Source organism: Falco peregrinus, chromosome 3 (genome assembly GCF_023634155.1).
Source record: "Falco peregrinus isolate bFalPer1 chromosome 3, bFalPer1.pri, whole genome shotgun sequence".
In the NCBI taxonomy this organism is placed as follows: domain Eukaryota; kingdom Metazoa; phylum Chordata; class Aves; order Falconiformes; family Falconidae; genus Falco; species Falco peregrinus.
In genome coordinates, this window is record NC_073723.1 from 22,352,758 (window position 1) to 22,370,493 (window position 17,736).

Sequence of the window (17,736 nt, forward strand, 5' to 3'; positions counted from 1 at the left end):
ATTATTTGAACTTTTCTGGAAGGCTAGCCAAAAGCATCCTCTTTCTCCCTTCCATCTGCTCTTCTTCTCCCAGATAATTGTTGGTTCCATTTGACTGAAGTTTTGATTGGGCAAAGGAAATGTCATGACTTTCCTTCATATTGCAGGCCTCACTTGGCAGAAAGGTACATCACAGTCTTGCTTCTGTCAGAGTCAGTGGAGCTTTTGCCGTTAGCTTCAAGGGAAATAGGATCAGTCCATTGTATTCTTAATGCAAAAGAACAAATGAATCACGTCTTGTATCCATACTTGATTGCTCTTGCCTAGGAGCCAGGAGGTCACCTTCTTCTCTCACTTTTCATCTCAAGGTAGCATTGAGCTTGCTTCTGCCTATACAGTCAACTGGGATTCAGTTCTGAGTCATTTGCAAACCCTAAACTCCCATTGTCTTCAAAGGACATTTGGATTACAAAGAACGTTGAGTTTACTTAGGCTGAAAAGAAATTGAAACATGTGAGATCACCACACCTACCAGTAGAGTTTGGAAAGACAGTGGTTGTTTACCCTAAAGACAGGATGAATAGGGAGGATGCGATAGATGCGCTCACAGCTTAGAGGATCTTTGATTCTTCCTAGCACAGAATGGAGAGGAAACTCTACTCCATTGACAAGAAACACATTCAAAATGCTTAAAATATTTGCTCTATTTTAGTTCATAATTAGATTGTAAAGAGAGCTACAGGATGTCACTGATATCAGGATCTTCGTAACGTTCAGGTAGATACTGGACACTTCTATTGGAAGTGGGGATATGCAGACCTATTTCACAACAAATTGTAGAACGTGAGATAATTAAAGACTATAAACCCTCTTACTCTTCAGAAAGTCAGCCACTGTCTAAATGTTGAGGAGTAGGAGCGATTTATTTTTCACGGAGGTAGGTGATTCTGTATCTGTCCAAAGGCAGTTGAAGCTTCTTTGAAGGATCTGGTTTTGGCTGCTCTCCAAGTCAGAACACCAGGCTAAATGGACCTCTGGTCTCATCTAATAGGGAATGTTCTACAGTCCTATGAAGTGTAACAGCAGCAAATTAATAGAATAACCAGAAGATTCAGTGAGGATGGCAGGGCTCGCCTAGGAGGTGTCAGTCCTGGCAGAAGTCAGTTATTTTCTTGCAGTAAGCAAATCAGGCTAGATTCTCTCTGCTGTGCAGTAACAACAACTTGGGGAGCATGCAAAGCAGCATCGATACATAAAAATTAAACTTCTTTGAATACACAAAGCTGAGTTTAGATAAATGCAGAACAGAGAAGCAAAGGCACAATATTCTCTGAAAGTGTGTCCTTTTAATGGTGTTTTGGAAGCTAATTTGCATACAAATAAAATGTCAGTTTATCCCATAACTGTCATGATAAATTAGAGCATTTAGACTTTTGCATGAGGTGCTCTTTCTGTACCTTATTAAATTACAGGATCTTGGCCTTTTGCCAAGCACTAGGGTGATGCGCTCTCTACTGAAATACATACGGGAGAGGAGAGGGATGTGCACCTGGACATTCAAGAGAAACCAGGTTCAGTCAGTAGCTAAGAGCCCTGCCTGCATGTCACTTTGAACACCTCGATTTTCGCGACTATCCATAGGTAGTTTTGTTTATCCATACAATGGCAGTGATACTAATTTTCCTGTTTCACTCAGAAGCTGTGTTGAGGTTTAATAGGTTGTCATGTTTACAGAGCATTTTTAGATCCTCGGTTGGAAGCCAGGGCAAAGTGAATCTTTGCCTTCTTGGGCTCCCCCATCCTGGATGGATGGCAGCGGCGGTCTGGTAGGAAAAAGCTCTCTGCAGCAGGCTGGTCAGAAATGCAGAGCAGCAAACGGCCATGCTCAGGCATCCTTAAATGAAGGCAGTTTTAGAATTCTTCATTTTGGTTACAAGACACTGTAATATTCCATGCCATGTCACCTCTTTAGACAAATCACCTTTTGACTTCAGTTTCTTCTGAAAGTGTATGCACGATTACCCTGGTAGTGAGCTTAAAATGAAGTAAGTGTCTAGAAGTAGGCTCAACCAATCTGTTTTGAAATGCCACTCCTAAACTCTCTGAAATGACCAAGTGTCTGTTTTGTACCCATAGAAAAAGTTAGATTTATTCCAGTGGCTAGGTGACTAGTAATGTGTGCTGTGCTCTGAAGCATATGGTAATAGAAAAGATCATTCTGAATTAATTTGATGTGAATTAATTAGAGATTTATTTGATGAGAGTTGTTTGAAGGTGATGATACTTTGTAGCTGAACAGGATTTAAGATGTCCGAAAGTGCACCTTCAGAGATTTGAGAACAATCAATGTTGGGAAAGTAAATGTAAATGGGAAGGAGCAAGCTTGAACAGACTGCAGCTTTTTTTCACTTGTCTCTTTGTTGTAAACTTTGTGGGAAAAAACCTGCAAAAAGCTCTTGGCAAATGGGTAATCACACTGAAGAGTCTGAAAATGCAGAAGAGAGGCAATGAAAAACAGTAAGTGTTTTGCTATAATACTGCTCTGCTAGTGTGATGTACAAAGCATGATTTTCTCCTTGCATTTTCTAGACTGATGAAGCTATCATAATTGCAGTGGAGCATGCAGAGCGTAGAATATCAAGCAGATACATTTTGACCAAATACTATGTCTGATCCTGCCAGTTTTTACTGATACGAGGAGGCATGTTGTATTCTAAGCAATCCCAGGCAGGAAGGAGTGGCCACGCGGTTTTAGGGCTTGTAGAAAAACTTACATAGCTCAAAAAGTCCTTTGGGAATTGGTTTGTCACTTGCTTAGAGCTGTGATGTCCCCTGTCTTGTATGATGTGTTTGAAGACCCTGGTGCCAAAGGCGGAGGAGGTGGTCTTGTTGAAGAGGGAGTTGCTGGTCATTAAGCTTATTCTGCCCTCCCATGGTTCAAGGCCTGATTCTGGAGTTCCTTACACAAAAGGGGTTGTTCTTCCCTTCTCAGCAGAGAGAGGTTAGGGCCAGGTATTGGGTTTGTTCTTGCTCTGAGAAGGGCAAACAAAGCTGGGGGAGAAGCATCGTGTGTGACTGCCTCTAGTTCTGCGTCCCAGCTGGAGATGGCAGGGATGTGAAGCTGTACATGTCTCTTTTCTGTCATTTCACTGTTGGAGCGTCCATGAGGGAAGGTGGAAAGATGGGAGCTTTAGCCAGTCCTGTACCACTGTGTCTGAGCCTGGGGCTAGTCTGCATCTAATGTGCTCTGACTTTCAGTGAAGGCAGCAAGTTCACCTGAAGTTTCCAGTGTGTTTCCAGATTATTATTATTATTTTTTAAAAAATGCCTAAATTAGAAAACATACAGGTCTTTGAGCTGTGGGCTGTCCTGATTAGCTTGTTTGCTCTCTGGTTGCACTGGGCGCAGTCTGGGCCAGCCCCGGGATGGGCTGTGGTGCTGGGCTGGGTGCAGGGTGGCTCCCCAGAGACCGAGCCCACCGCGGGGACGGTTTCCCACAAGTTCACTCTCTGAGGACAGGAGCTTTCTGGCTCGAGAGCTCGTGTGCCTCACAGCTGCTCGGTTGTTACATGGAGAGCAGGGAGAAGGCTCCAGATCGGTTAGGACTTTATGTGCTTGATAGAAGCCGACACTTTGAACACTTAAGGGTTTTTTATATAAAGCACAGCAGACAGCCTTTGTAGCCTATTTATGTGTAATAAGCTGGGGTTTGTTTTGTGCCTTGTTTTTTGTCTGGGTTTTTTTTTTGTGTTTTTTTTTCTTTTTTTTTTTTTTTTTTTCCCTGCGAAAGAAAAAAATAAAAAAGGAGAGAGAAATTAAAACCACAGCAGTATTTTCCCATGCGGCTATAGTGAGTATCCTGCGATCTCACATGATCGCTGTCCTGGTGGGGTGGAGTGTGGGAAGGTGTCAAAATATGTCTCTCAATTTTTTTTTTTTTTTTCTTAAAAGGGAAAGCCAGATGCGTGCCAAAAGCCCTGTTCCCTTCTCTAGCCCTGCAGTAACAAACTACATGAGTGTATGTTATTAAGATGATAAGATTAAATTTCTAGCTACTAACGTGCTATCACAACAGCAAAGGGGGGAAAAAAAAGATCTTGAAAAAATTATGAAAATTAGTCTGACAGTCTCCTTTTAATAATAAGATCACTCCCAACCCCAACAGACAGTGTAGGCTGGAATTCCACAGGGCTTTTTTGTGGTCCTAATGATTTTAATAATACTTTGTGCTATGTAGCACCTTTCATTAGAGGATCACAAAGTGCTTTACAGTCACTAATTAATTAAGCCTCACAACACTCCTGTGAGATAGGTAAGTATTAGACATATATTAAGCTGAGACACTGAGAGTTAATGATTTTTTGCTGCATTATTCTGGCAAAATGATTGATGTTTAAGCGCCGTATGTGCATTATATGTCTGTGTGTGGGTGTGTAATATACATGAGTGTAAAAGTATTAATTTTACTATCCCTTAACAAAGAGGACCTACTTGAGCCTGTTGAATATAAATGTGTATTTTCATTTAACTTTTTGTTGCTGCAGCATATTGACTGATAATGTCACAGTCTTCATAGACCCTTGACTCAGTTTGCTCTTCCTCTGCTTGTGCATCTACTTGTACAAAGATAGTTAGTGGCATCTCAAAATTCAGACATCTTTCTAAATGTATTATTCTCTTACAAAGAGCATATGACTAAGATCTGACCTAAACCTGCAGCACAAGCACAAGGCAACAACCATAATGTTGCAATAGGCTTTGATGACAAGTCATTGCGTTCAGTAAGTAATGAGCAACAGCAGTGACCCATTGCGGGAGCTGATGATTAGCAGGTAATTAGCCATTAACTTCACCAGGCATAAGAAACTATTGATTATCAGAATTTGCTTTTTCTTTTCCTTTTTTAAATGAAGTGCAGTAGTCACTATGGTAATTTTTTTATCCTGAATTACAAGCTGATTTTAGAAGAAGATTCCACTTTTTGCTTCCAGGGATAAACTGATAGGAATGAGTGTTGAACAGAAAAGTCTGTATCTTGCAGATGTATGAATTGTGCAGATTAGCCTTGGTGGGTTTTGAGGGAAACAATATATAGCTATTATTATTATTTCCACTTTAAAATAGCGGAGAGTGATCATATCGGGTAAAAAAGATACCCACGTGTTTTAAAGATAATTTCAGCATAATGAAAGTAAGATACTAAACCTTGGATTATGGAGCCCAAAGACAAGTTCAGCAACTTGAGCCTTAGCCAGAGTTCTCTTCTCTCGAGAACTCCCCTCATTCACATCAGGCTTAGTAATTCTTTTATTTTGGGAAGATAATTTCCAGTGATGAAAAGGTAGTGCCAATGGCTGTTCATCACTCTTTACCAACATCCAACAAACGTGCTTATTACTGCGACGGCATTTTTGAGATGTTGGAAGTTGCCCACTAACAACGACAGTGACACAGCTAAATTTGTTTTAAGTGGGCCATGAGGCAGCCAGCTGATGGTAACTTCCAATTGCTCACGGCAGGATGTGGGCCAGTTACCTGTATTCCATTATCTATCCCATCAAGCCAGTCCCTGTGTGATGCACAATACCTGTTAATATATGTGAGTTTTTAAGGCACTTTTATTTTCTACAGTATTTATCCAGCTTGTTTTCAATGCTTACTTTAAATTTGATTTAAACCTGTTTTTTGGTGAACATTACGTCTGAGATAATTTTTGTCTGTCTTTGTGTGTGTGTTTATGTGTGCAAGAGCGTGTCTGTCTTGAGGAGAAGACAGCTATGGGATTTCTCATGTTTGATGGAAGTAGAGAACAGCAGCCGCTATTTGCATAGTGCCCACTAACAGATGAATGTGAATGTACAATAGGCATAATAATGTTTTTAAGTAAAAGCCATATTTTGAATGCATAATTTAGGAAGGAAAACCTTTTTTTGTTTTGTTTTGCAGATATACAGATCAGCTCTCAAAATGTCTTCTGTGTCTTCCGTGCATCTTCTAAGACAATTGCATTAGCCCGCCTGCTAGTTGACTAATAGAATTAATAATTGTAAAAAGCACTCTAAAGCCACATGCCTTATGAAGTCAATGCTGGGTATGATTTTACAAGTATGTGATCCGTTTTTTCAAGTGAAATTGTTAACTGAAAACGTTCTTGGCACACAATAAAACATTGTGCAATCTGTTATTTGTCTTAGAGATAATAATTTCAGAGTGGCTATATTCTTTCTGTATCTAACTTATGACTTGCTAGGGGATGCTTTCTTCGATTTAGGAGTATTGCAAATACAGTTTTATTTACATAATATGTCTCTGAAAAATGATAGTGGTGGAATTTCAGCAGCAAAAAAACCCCTCTGTGTCTTTTCTTACTGTCCCCTTGAGTGGATATCAGGCAAATAAATGACAGATGATTTTTCAAAAGCTAAAAGAGGGGGAAATACTTTTAAATTCAACTTAAGAAAGTTTTAATATCTAAATCAATGTTATCTTCTTTCCTTTCTTTCTCCAAGTGTAGAACATGGCATGAAAAAGCTCCATTAGACAGATACAGGGTTTTTTTTCCCCCTCCATTAACACACAGGCTCACAAATACGTCAGGAAAATTTGAACTAAAGTATCTAGATCTGGAGTACTGTCTAGTTAGCCTATATACAGTCCAGATTTTTCTTTTCTTTGCTTTATAGGGATTTTTTTTCTGTCCCTTTCTCTGACTCTCTTCTGTCAGTTGCCATGAAGATAGCAAATCTCTAAACTTTCCTTATCTGCCAAAAATATCTGTAACAAAAACATTTTAAAACATTACATTTAGTTTTGTTTAATTTTGACTGAGGTAACAGTCACGATGTTTACTTTGTCGATTTCTGATTTTTCTGCACTGGGCAGTCAGGACTCCTTTCTCTGTCCTCTGCCATGAATTGCAGTTAACCAGAAGTTATTTTAAAAATGATTTGGGATGTGGAACCAGGAGTAAAACATGGACTTAGCTGAACACTTCCCAGAGATGCTTACAAATATTTTTAGTGTGTGTTAACCAAGACCATTTGTGGAGTCCCACAGAGAAAGCAGTAATGCTGAAAAGCTGAGGACTATCTTTATACCTTAAATGATATACCTGCTCATGTTGTTTCAGTAGGCTGAGTCTGTGTTGTAATAGTTCTCTTTCCACAAGAGGAAATCTTTATTTTCTCTTAGTTCTGAGTGACTTCAATCAGAAGTTATTGGTTGGGGGGGAAGTAAAATTAAGTGCATACATATTCTGGTAGGTGTGGTTGACATTAAAGAGAAGACACTGGGTTCCCAAGTGTGTGTGTCTTCTACAGTAAGGAATCACAGTAGGCATTTAAGAAACCTATTAGGACCACACAGAGTGTCAAAATTTCTGTAACACGAGCTGGCATTCTGTGTGAAAGCTATCTCGCTGTAGCCCATGCTGCCTGTGGATCGGCTCAACCACAAAGACAACAGAGCCAGCCCAAGACACAAGTTGAACACTTCCCCCAAGAAGTTGTCTGTTTTTATCAACATAGCGTACAGTGCCCTTTCATGTAGAGCAGATGTAAATAAGAGGGTGTACAGACGCCTGTTCTTTTATTTCTAACCTCTGTCCCCAGCCATACTTCTCAAAGTACTGTTTTGAGAAGGTTATCGGCAGCTTTTAACGGTCTGCGTATGGCACCATTTGGAGCCTAGCAGTGCTGCTCCGAGAATCTCCAGGTGGTCCTCCCTTTGCAGAGCAATCCATATATCCAGTGGCTCCGTAGGTGCCTGGCCGTGGCTAGCCTGGGGATGGGGCCTCCGGCTTGAGCCTGCAGCTCACATCTCACATGTGGTACTGCACTGGACCACACGCAATTTGGCAAAGAGAGACATCCATTGCTGTATACAGTGTTGGCAAAGATAAGAGCATAGAAAAAGTAGCACATATGTCTTCTGCCCATAGCTGGCATGTGAACACAAATGGATCAAACCAGCTGGTGGTGAATATCAAATCCAGAACCACACAGTGGAGAGTGTAGGGAAGTCTCATGTATGTGTTTTCTCTAAGTAGGCTGGGGATGGTGCAAATTTGTAGCGGATGAGGAATTTGGCTTAGTACCTGCATAGTCCGATGACTTACTCTTCCATGATGTCCCCTGTTCAGCTAGCAGCTAACTTACCTGTGGCAGATTCCTCCTCTCTCTCTGATTTTCACTGCTGTCCTGTCTCAGCTTTCTTAAAAGGATCCTGAAAGGGTACTGGCAGATTTAGCAATAGGGACTGTGTCTGCAAGGAGAACTGAGCAGAGGAAGGTTTGGTTGTTTAGATCCATGTGGATTCCAGGTGTTTTTAGGGTAGATCCCGACTCAGCCACACAGCAGTGTCAAATGTCTGGATCCAGGCCTGTAAAATTTTATTGACAACGGGTTTCCTAATAAAGTTAGTTTCTCTTTGTTTGGCAAATAGAACTAATTACATGAATAATAGACTGGGACCAGAGTCTAGAATATCCATATAATCCTGTTTGAAGTTTATGGGCAGTAGGAGGGGGAACTTTAGCTATAGAGAAACTGATACTTGCTTAGGAAAAATACTTTCTCTGAAACCTCAAGTTACTTACTGTCCTAAATCTGTTTCCTTCCTAATAACTTGTTTAAGTTCTCCTGATTATGTCTTTTAGGTGTATTTTTGCAAAGCTACATTATAAGTAGTTGTACAGTGTGCGAACATTAGCCTGCAAAAGTTTGTTTTTCCCCGTAGTTTTTTTTAAATTACTATAAAAGAAACATTAATTTACAATTATTTCTGCTAGACTGTTATCTTCTGAAAAGATAATGAAATCTGTAATTCACTCACTCTGATGGCAGTGTTTTTATAGGCTTTAAGGTTCTCTTTTTAATTGAGTTCACTCTCGGTGTGATAATTTTTTAAAAATATAAACTTCTAGTTTTCTGCATAGTCTAAAAACATGTTTGACAAAAAATTTCTGAAAAGTTGATGTGTTCATATAGTTCAGAATACTTTAAAAAGTGCCAGGTTTATAATGTTATATATCTTGAATAATTCTATAGGGTTTTTTGCTTTTTTTCTTTTTTTTTTTCCCCTTTTATTCTTTTTTTTTTTTTTTTTTTTTTTTCTGTGGTAGATATGGTCCGGAAAAAGAACCCCCCTCTAAGAAACGTTGCTAGTGAAGGTGAGGTACAGACCCTTGAGTCTACAGGTACTGAAAGTGAAGAGTGTGGAAGGAAAAAAGAATTTTCAGCAGAGCAGATGCAAGAAAACACTGACCAGGGTGATGCGGCAGAGTTAAATAACAAGGAGGAACTTTGCATGCATGTCCAAGAGCCATCTTCCAGCATTAAAAAGGACTTGAAAAGCTCAGTGCTGAGTGAAAAGGCTGGCTTCAATTATGAAAGCCACAATAAGGGAGGAAATGTTCCATCCTTCCCTCATGATGAGGTGACAGACAGAAATATGCTGGCTTTCTCATCTCCAGCTGTTGGGGGAATCTGTGAGCCCTTGAAGTCTCCTCAAAAATCAGATGCAGATGACACCCAAGATGTGGTCTGTACCCCGTCAGGAGATGCAGCGGAGACAAATGAGGAGCATCAGATGTCGCCAAAAGCTTCAGATGAAACAGTGCAAGTGCAAAGTGGTCAAACTGATGGCCAAGGCTCAAGTCCGGTCCCCATGGCCTCAAAAAACCCACAAGTGCCTTCAGATGGAGGTTTAAGGCTGAACAAATCTAAAGCAGATTTGTTGGTAAATGATAACCCAGATACGGCACCTCTGTCTCCAGAGCTTCAGGACTTCAAATGCAACATCTGTGGATACGGTTACTATGGGAATGACCCCACAGATCTCATCAAACACTTCCGCAAGTACCACCTAGGACTGCACAACCGCACCAGGCAGGACGCTGAGCTCGACACTAAAATTTTGGCTCTCCACAACATGGTGCAATTCAGCCACTCCAAAGACTTCCAGAAAGTCAACCGCACTGTGCTTTCGGGGGTGCTGCAAGACATCAATTCCCAGAGGCCTGTCTTGTTAAATGGGACTTACGATGTGCAGGTTTGTATTTTCCCAGACTCCCCACTTCTGCTAACCGCCTTCTCGCTGCAGAGTCACTTATTTGCAAAGCCTCTCCTACCTACATGATTAATGTATTTCATATAACCTGCCTAAACCTTAAGAACCGTTTTGGTCTGTTTTGGCCAGGGTTTTTGCAGGTCTGCTGAGCATCTTGTACAGTAGAGGAGTGCTTGGCTTTTTGACCAGGGATATTTCTGTGTAAGATTTAGTCGTCGTGGTAATCAATAGCAAAAGATCTTATTCAGCAAACAAGCAAATTGCTGAATTGGTAATCATATCTGAAGGATTTGCTATCATGGAAAGAAAAGAGCAAATAATAATGAAAAATAACAACCAGATAGACAAAAGACAGCAGCTGGAAATTAAAAATGTAATCCTAAATTATCAGCTGCTGGAAGTCAAGATTTGGCTTATTGATTCTTTATTAAGATAAAATAAATGGCAAGCCTTGGCAACTCTAAAGTTGTCTAGTGCCAGAAAAACAGGATACACAATGGGTATTTAAAACATTTCAAAAAGTAACAGTCATCCGTGCTGTCCTTCATGTTAGTGAGCTTGCAAGGAAAGGGCTGTTGCCTCAGTTATTTTCTCATCTAGTTGGAGCAGGAAAAAAACTGCAGATACTGCTGGTAAAAAAAAAATAATTAAAAAAATCTTATTTTTACCAAGAAAAGAGTGGACTCAAAAACTTTTTCATGGAGTCTCTGTTAGTTTGTTACCAGTTAGTATTTAATTAGTTAAAAAAACCCTGATGCTGATTTAAAAAAATAAATCCTCTCATTAGTGGGCTGAGAGATGCCACAGGATACATCAATATTTTATGATATAAAAATTCAAGTTTCAAGGAAAAAACCCACAAAGTAACAAAATTTGCGTACAGAATGGATTCAGACGTCCATTCAGTTTCAATGTATGTTTGTATATGTGGTGTCCAACCTGGTAGTAATCACCAGAGAAAACTCTAGGGCATGTTAAAATCAGAAGTTAGGAGATAGAAAATACTTAAAATACTTGCAGAGACTGTAGCTGTAGGAAAGAAATTATGCAAGACAGGTTAAGATGGCTAGCATCTAACTTCAAGTAAGAAGCTGAAACGGCAACACAAGTCAGGAACTTGAAGCTTTTTAAGTGATTTAAACTTGTCCTCTTTTTTCAGAAATTCTATAATTTCTTTGTGGAGCAGCAGATGAAACTGAGGTCATTACTATGTGTAAAATCTGCAATCTTTGAACTGTTGTCTTATTAAAAGATCACTTCACTGTCTCGTGTCAGACACTCTCTCCTGTCAAACTGTGATTAGAAAGCAAATACGTGATTTAGTTAAAAGAGGTTAGAAGTGAATAATGTCAGAATGTGAAATGATGGTTTATAATTAGCACATAGTATGATGTTAATACCTGGATTTCCTGCTATAGTTTCAGTTTGCTGACTCCGGGGACAGCATCTTAGAGCAACTGATCCATGCTGTCAGGAAGACATGCAAACTGGAGCAGCTCAGGCATACACTATAGAGGAATTTGAGTTTCTAAACACACTTTCATTTCCTCCAAACAATTGTTTCGTTAGGGCCTTAGTTATTTATAGGAAAGTTTATGCTTGATTAGAATGAGCTGGACACTTTTCCTATGCAGTGCTTTCAGAAATAAAACAGATGTGTGAGCTATCTCAGTTTGAACTGATAGAAGGAGAAATAAAACAGCTGAACCTAGACTATACTTGTCTTCTAAACCCTGACAGTAAGATACTGTAGGGGAGACAAAAAGTGGTAGGAAACAGCCCATAGATAATCTACTTAAGATCAGTCTTTTCTCAGAAGAAAAACATTTTCCAAAATAGAACAGACAGCCTATACAATGTTGGCAATTTATTAAAAAAAAAAGAAAAAAAAAAAGAAAAAAAAAAGAAGCAACCAACAACTGGATCTGGAAACTTAATTTTTAAAAGTGCTAATTTTCCCTGCCCAATTTGGGAAGAGAAAATTAAATAAGCTTTCGTGGCAAATGCTATACTTCATCACTGGCACATGCACCAGATGTTGATCCAGAACATGTCAGAAGATAAGTAACTGATTAATATTTTTATGCTTTCTCCTCCCCCACTCCTGATACAGAGCAGCTTTGTCAGACTCATAAACACAGTAAAAGAACATTTGAAAATCCCCTTTGCACCCACACATGTTTATATAGCTACTATGTCCATTTTGGAGGGGATTTTTCTCAGGCATCTGAGTGGCTGGTGTCTCCTGCTGCAATGAGGGATCATATCGATTAGAGCTCTGGTTAAAATTGGTTCAGTCAAATTCCTGTGTAACACAGTGAGGGAACTGAACCTGAATAATTGGTTCATCTAAACAGTATTATTTTGTATAGGTACTGGCTAAAGGAAAATAATCCCTTTGTAATTAACTTGAAATAGAAGTGGACTGGGCTTAAGGTCTGATTTATTGATCCCCTTGCACTTAACAAACTGTTCTGTTGTAGCTGGGGTGGAAGTTATCGATGGATTTATGGGCTCAGGCCAGGGAGCTGGGCGCAGAAGCCAGAGGATGGAAATGACTGACTTTGATCTGGTTCACAGTGGTCAGTTGGGGACCACGGTATATGAAGATTTGTGGTAGTGAGGGATGCTGTTGAGCCCCATAGTTTGCATTCGTAACAAAAGCAAACAAAAAGCAATGGAAAAATGTCTGAGTACAGAAAACCCCAGCATCTCCTATCCTATCTTCAGATGGGTAGGGATGTGGCCCCTTTACCAAGGATTTGGAAGAATGAAATTGAATACATTTTTGGATTTATACCACGGAAGTCAAGTCTCTTCTAGAAAATTTAACACACACACACACACCCCTCCCCAAACAAAAAAAAAAACCCAACCCCAAAGCCAGGTTGTTGTTTTTTTTTTTTGTATTGCAGTCAGCAAAACAGTAGGGATACACATTTGGCTTCATATCCAGGTATGCAAAAGTTGGCTCTGTTTTGAAGTACCTAAAGAGGATTTGGCTGGGAACTGTGTAAATAACCCATGCTTTCTGGCCATACTACTGTGTAGATTTTTACTTGATTTGAATTTTTAATCCAGCAAGATTCCTTTGTCTTTGAAAATGTGATTTTGTGTTGAAAATCTCCTGTATTCTTTGTTCTCATTTTCTTCCTCAGAGGTTTTTGGTTCACTGAGTTATAGTAAATTCCATAGGACTGGGTAAAATCACTGAGCTGTTTCTGGGAGATCAACTTTCTTGCCGGGTATAGATTTCAGAAAACATTTGCTAGCACATCTCTGAATTCACAGAGAATGTGCTAATCAGCTTTATTGCTTTTATCAGAATAATATTTGAAGTGAGTTCAATGGATCAGCTTTCACTGATGCCCCTCATTACTTTTTCTTCACATTTAGTTAATTGATCAATCTCTGTAGGCAGCTTTGTCTTGCTGGATATTTTAGCCTACGTATGGCTTTGTGGACAAGCCTAAAGGAGTAGACTTTAGACCAGCTCTGGAGACTTGAAGTAAAATTCAGGTGACTAAGTTAACAGCTACAGCACTGAAAAGCATTGCTTTGCTGCTGTATGATTAAGTCTCCTTCTGTGTTTGATCTAATGGCTCTCTAATGTATATGGAAAGGTCTGGAGACAGGCAAGTTGCTGGCAAGTAGGCAGGAATCTTTTCTTCATCCCCAATTTTTTTTATGGGACAGCTTCAACGGAAAGGTTGAGAGTGCTGTCTTCCACGTACCAGCTTATAGTATGGGTAGGACATCACCCAGCAAGGGAGAAGAAGCAGGCTTGGATCCCCTCTGACAGAGCAAGGAAAGGAGCCTACTTTTCCTGTTTCCTGAACAAGTGTTCAAGCCATTAGGCTATTGTATAAAAGGGAGCGTGACCCCATTTCCTGATATGTTTTAAAAGAAAACAGTGTCCCTCAAAGAAAGGACAGAAATGTCTGCATTCAGGTGAGGGTTTCAGATGGCACGTCCCAAGGGAGAAGGGTATTCCTGCAGCCGTGAATAAAGGCATACCACAGTGCTCAGCAGTTCTTACGGTGGGCTCCAGGCAGCTTCACACTGTGTGTGCTACCTGGAGGGGCTTCCTGCGCAGCATGGCCCTGCTTCTGCAGCTTGTTGTCGTAGACCTACCTCCTCTTACGTGCAGCCATTAAAGAGAGATTCAGGCTCCTGTCAGCATCTCTCTGAAAGTACTAAGAAGTGATTATATTTTTTATTTATTTATCTTTTACCCAGCCCTCTCATCTTGATTGTTTCATGGTTTTAGATACTAGACTACCACATAAGATAAGATGACAAATTTCTGAAAAGCCATGGGACTGATAAAAGCCATCCAAAAGTTTCTTGATTGTATTTCATTGAGCTGGGGAGGGAGGGGTGGCAAAGAAGAAGAAAATACTACGTTACATAACTATCCCACAGACTAAGGAGACAATGGCAGCAGAATTTTTTCTTTTAAGGTTCTAGACATCCAGTATTATAAAAGCTGTCCTATACCACTCAGCCCAATTCTTTGTCATATATGACTAGGGGTCACAACTTCTGCAGGTTTTTCACAGCAAATGAGAGCACTTCTGGCTGTCCATCTACCGGGCTGCTCAGTGTCCTAGAAAGTGGCTGAAGTGCCCATGGACACAGAGTGTGTAAAGCTCTTCCTTTTGTCTCCGTCATAAGCCAGTGGCGAGCTCCGTGTGCCTACACAAAGTTATGCATGTGTGTTTTTTAGTAATCTGGATTTCAGTATATCAAATGTGGCAGCTTTTCTGTTCTCATGTTAGAAGTGTGTAACTAGTATGAAGTCTGGTCTAACTAGGATTCAGCTGAATGAGAAACAGTGGTTTGATTAGTAGCTTCTGCTTTTTATCCTCCACTCTTATATTAGCAGTTTGAATATGAAGCTGTGAAGGTAAGACTGAAAAAATAGGGGGTCTATACAGATGTAATCGACATCCCTTCTCATGTTAAAGGTTTTTCTCTACATTTTTGGTGGTTTTGGCAAAGGGACTCTTACAGATACAGTGATAATCCAGACTGGAGGCATAAACAAGTACAGCATTTACTTTTGTATTAGTAAAAAATCAAACCTTCTTAAAGTTGAACTTTGGTATCAAGTGGGTTTCCTACAAGGTGACATGGATACATCACTAGTTGACATGAGCAGGTGAAAATATGTATGTGAATGAATTTCATTTTCCTCACATGCTTAGAGAAATCGATCCCAATTTTATATTGTTGGTCTTACTGACTTTAGCTCAATTGTCTGTACAACAGGAATTAGGTCTAAGTGATCTGACCAGCTGTTGCTGGATATGGTGTATGCTGAGCTCTCAGACTAGTTTGTGATGTGCTAGATCTTGAGGGGTGTGCTAGAACAGAACTTGCATGAAGCTGTGATGTCCCAGAAGGTCCATTTCATCTGTCAGCTGCATTGTCAACTCTCCCTGGGGACTTCGCTGCTTAAACTGAAGGCTGTCAGGCTGTCTTGGGTGTTGCATCTGCGTGTGTGCATACCTGTTTATTTTGAGTCTTATTTCTGGGTCACGATCAGGCTTGGAGACTGCCTTGCATGCTGAGAGAGTCACACCTCATGAACATAGGAGTCAGTCATCTCTTCTAAACCACAGACATGAAAAAGAAATGGTGGCAGGTGTTGAAATGGGTGGTGGTAAAACACACAAATATACATTCATATGTATGTGCTTGTTTGTGTGTATATGTATGTGTTTCTTTTCTCATATATATATATCACTGAATACACGTATATATATGAATATTATGTGAAAAAGCACCTGTGGTCTTACAAGAATCTAAATACTATATTGACTATAGTTTATAAGTAACAATTTATATTGTTTATGTAGTAGAAGTTCTTTATATCATTTCTGTGGAGACATTAGCAAGTTTACTATTCAGAATGATATGCAGTGATCTACAGCATGTCAGCTGCTAAATAGTAAGTGCCTGGGAACATTCACTTGTTCTGTGAAGAAAAGAGCTATTTTAGCCTTTCTTGCAGTGAGAAGTAGTCTACCGTCATATTAAAACATTCAGATGGGCAGTTTCTGTGGAATAACTGATGTGATGTATATGCACAGCCTTCAAGGCAAAGTTATTTATGTGTTAATATGCCTCATCTTTATGCCAGGGATATCTGGTGGTGTTTGAAGAGACACTAATGAAGAAAGTTGGTGAGGCTAGTAATAGTCACAGATATATTTAAAGGTATAAAATGCTGAGCTAGTCCACAGAAATGAGAGCTCAAAAAGTAAAAGTTGCTGGGAAAAAAGGAAAGCAGCTAGATTTTCTTCTGGTGTAAATCAGTCCAAGTTTGCCTTGAAGTCTGTGAGGCTCTGTGAGTTTACAGTAGCCAAGGAACTGTCTGGTAATTTTATCTATACAGAGAGAGAATAGAAAGGATGGTGCTTCTTTTAGGTGCTAGATATTAGTCTACTAGCGTTAGCTAGCAAATGAAATTCTTGATTCTGTGTTATTTACTTTTGTCGTTTTTGCACATCTGGTCTCCTGACCTTAATTTAAGTGCTGCAATTGTTCTGTCACAGCCTTTGTTTTAAAAATACCTTTTAAATTCTCATGTCAAAAAACATACTGTCTTCAATGGCAACAGAGTAAATTGTGAGAAGAGTACACCTATCACACAGTAGTTGGCTTTCTTGTTCTGGTAAGTATGAATAGCCCAGAAAGCCAGAAGTTTGCCCTGAGTCTTTGCCTCACTTGTGCAACATTGTTCTGTCTACCTATAAGTTAATCACGGTACGGTAAATAGTTTTAAGAATATACTCTGAAGATTCTCCTAGTTTTACATGCAGAGAGTGAGCAAGTGAGAGGGAGTGAGTTCTGCATAGTGGAGGGTAGAGAACTGGGTGGTGTTTCACAAACTTGCATGAAAGCCAGGAATCTGTTCTGGCCTGCACAACATGAAGAACTTAATAAATGTGGGATGGTTAAAATGTTCTGGATGCTATATTGCACAAAGCAAATGAATAAACAAGAGCATTAGAAAATATTTTAGGATTAGAAGATTAAGAGTAATTGGCAAAGGCAGACTGGATGGCTCAGGAGATTGGTAGGGTATCTGGAGCCTTTCACCTCCTGATTAGCCAAAGATGTAGCCCAGGTAATAAAAAAACCCCAAAAAACCAAAAAAAAACCAACAAGAGAAAACACCCCCCCCCCCCCCCCCCCCCCCCGCCAAGATTAACATTTGCTGTTCCAATGCAGATGGTTGGTCTAGTTTCTAATCAGCAGTTGCAGAAGAAGCCAGGGGTCAAAGACAGGTTTACCCAGTGCGTGTAAGCCATGCAGTTGAATCACTTATGTGGACATAGGCCACTAGTTTCTGCTGGTAGAATTTTCTTCATGATATGTATGATTACGGGAGCTGGCAGACTTTGTCTTCCTGGGGTAATTTTTTCCATTTTCTGTAAGTAACATTTGTAAACTGCTTCAGCAAAATAACATTTAGGATTGAACTTTGAAAAGGAGGTGGGAGAAAAAGAGGTAGGGTAACATTTGGATCAAGGGCAGATTAAATATCAGAGAAACTTTTTTAAAGAAATCCTGAAATTGCCTTTTCTTGCCCAAGTCCATCTATTCCATGAAATCATTGGTTTTGGTCTAATTAAGGTAATACAGACGTATCTGCTGGAAACCTATAGTGCAATTAAT

General features: G+C 39.8%; 1 protein-coding gene across 5 annotated transcripts in view; it reads left to right on the forward strand.

Moving 5' to 3' along the window:
- The window catches only part of TRPS1 (transcriptional repressor GATA binding 1), a 219,935-nt gene that overhangs the window by 33,948 nt on the left and 168,251 nt on the right, over positions 1–17,736 (forward strand). For 3 of the 5 annotated variants that reach the window (XM_055799862.1, XM_055799861.1, XM_055799865.1), the window contains exons 2-3: positions 5,926–6,084; positions 9,101–10,029. In XM_055799862.1, the coding sequence (XP_055655837.1) occupies positions 6,048–6,084; positions 9,101–10,029 (966 nt within the window). In that variant the 5' untranslated portion in view covers positions 5,926–6,047. The remainder of the gene's footprint in view (positions 1–5,925; positions 6,085–9,100; positions 10,030–17,736) is intronic. The other 2 variants (XM_055799863.1, XM_055799864.1) reach the window with 2 other exon arrangements.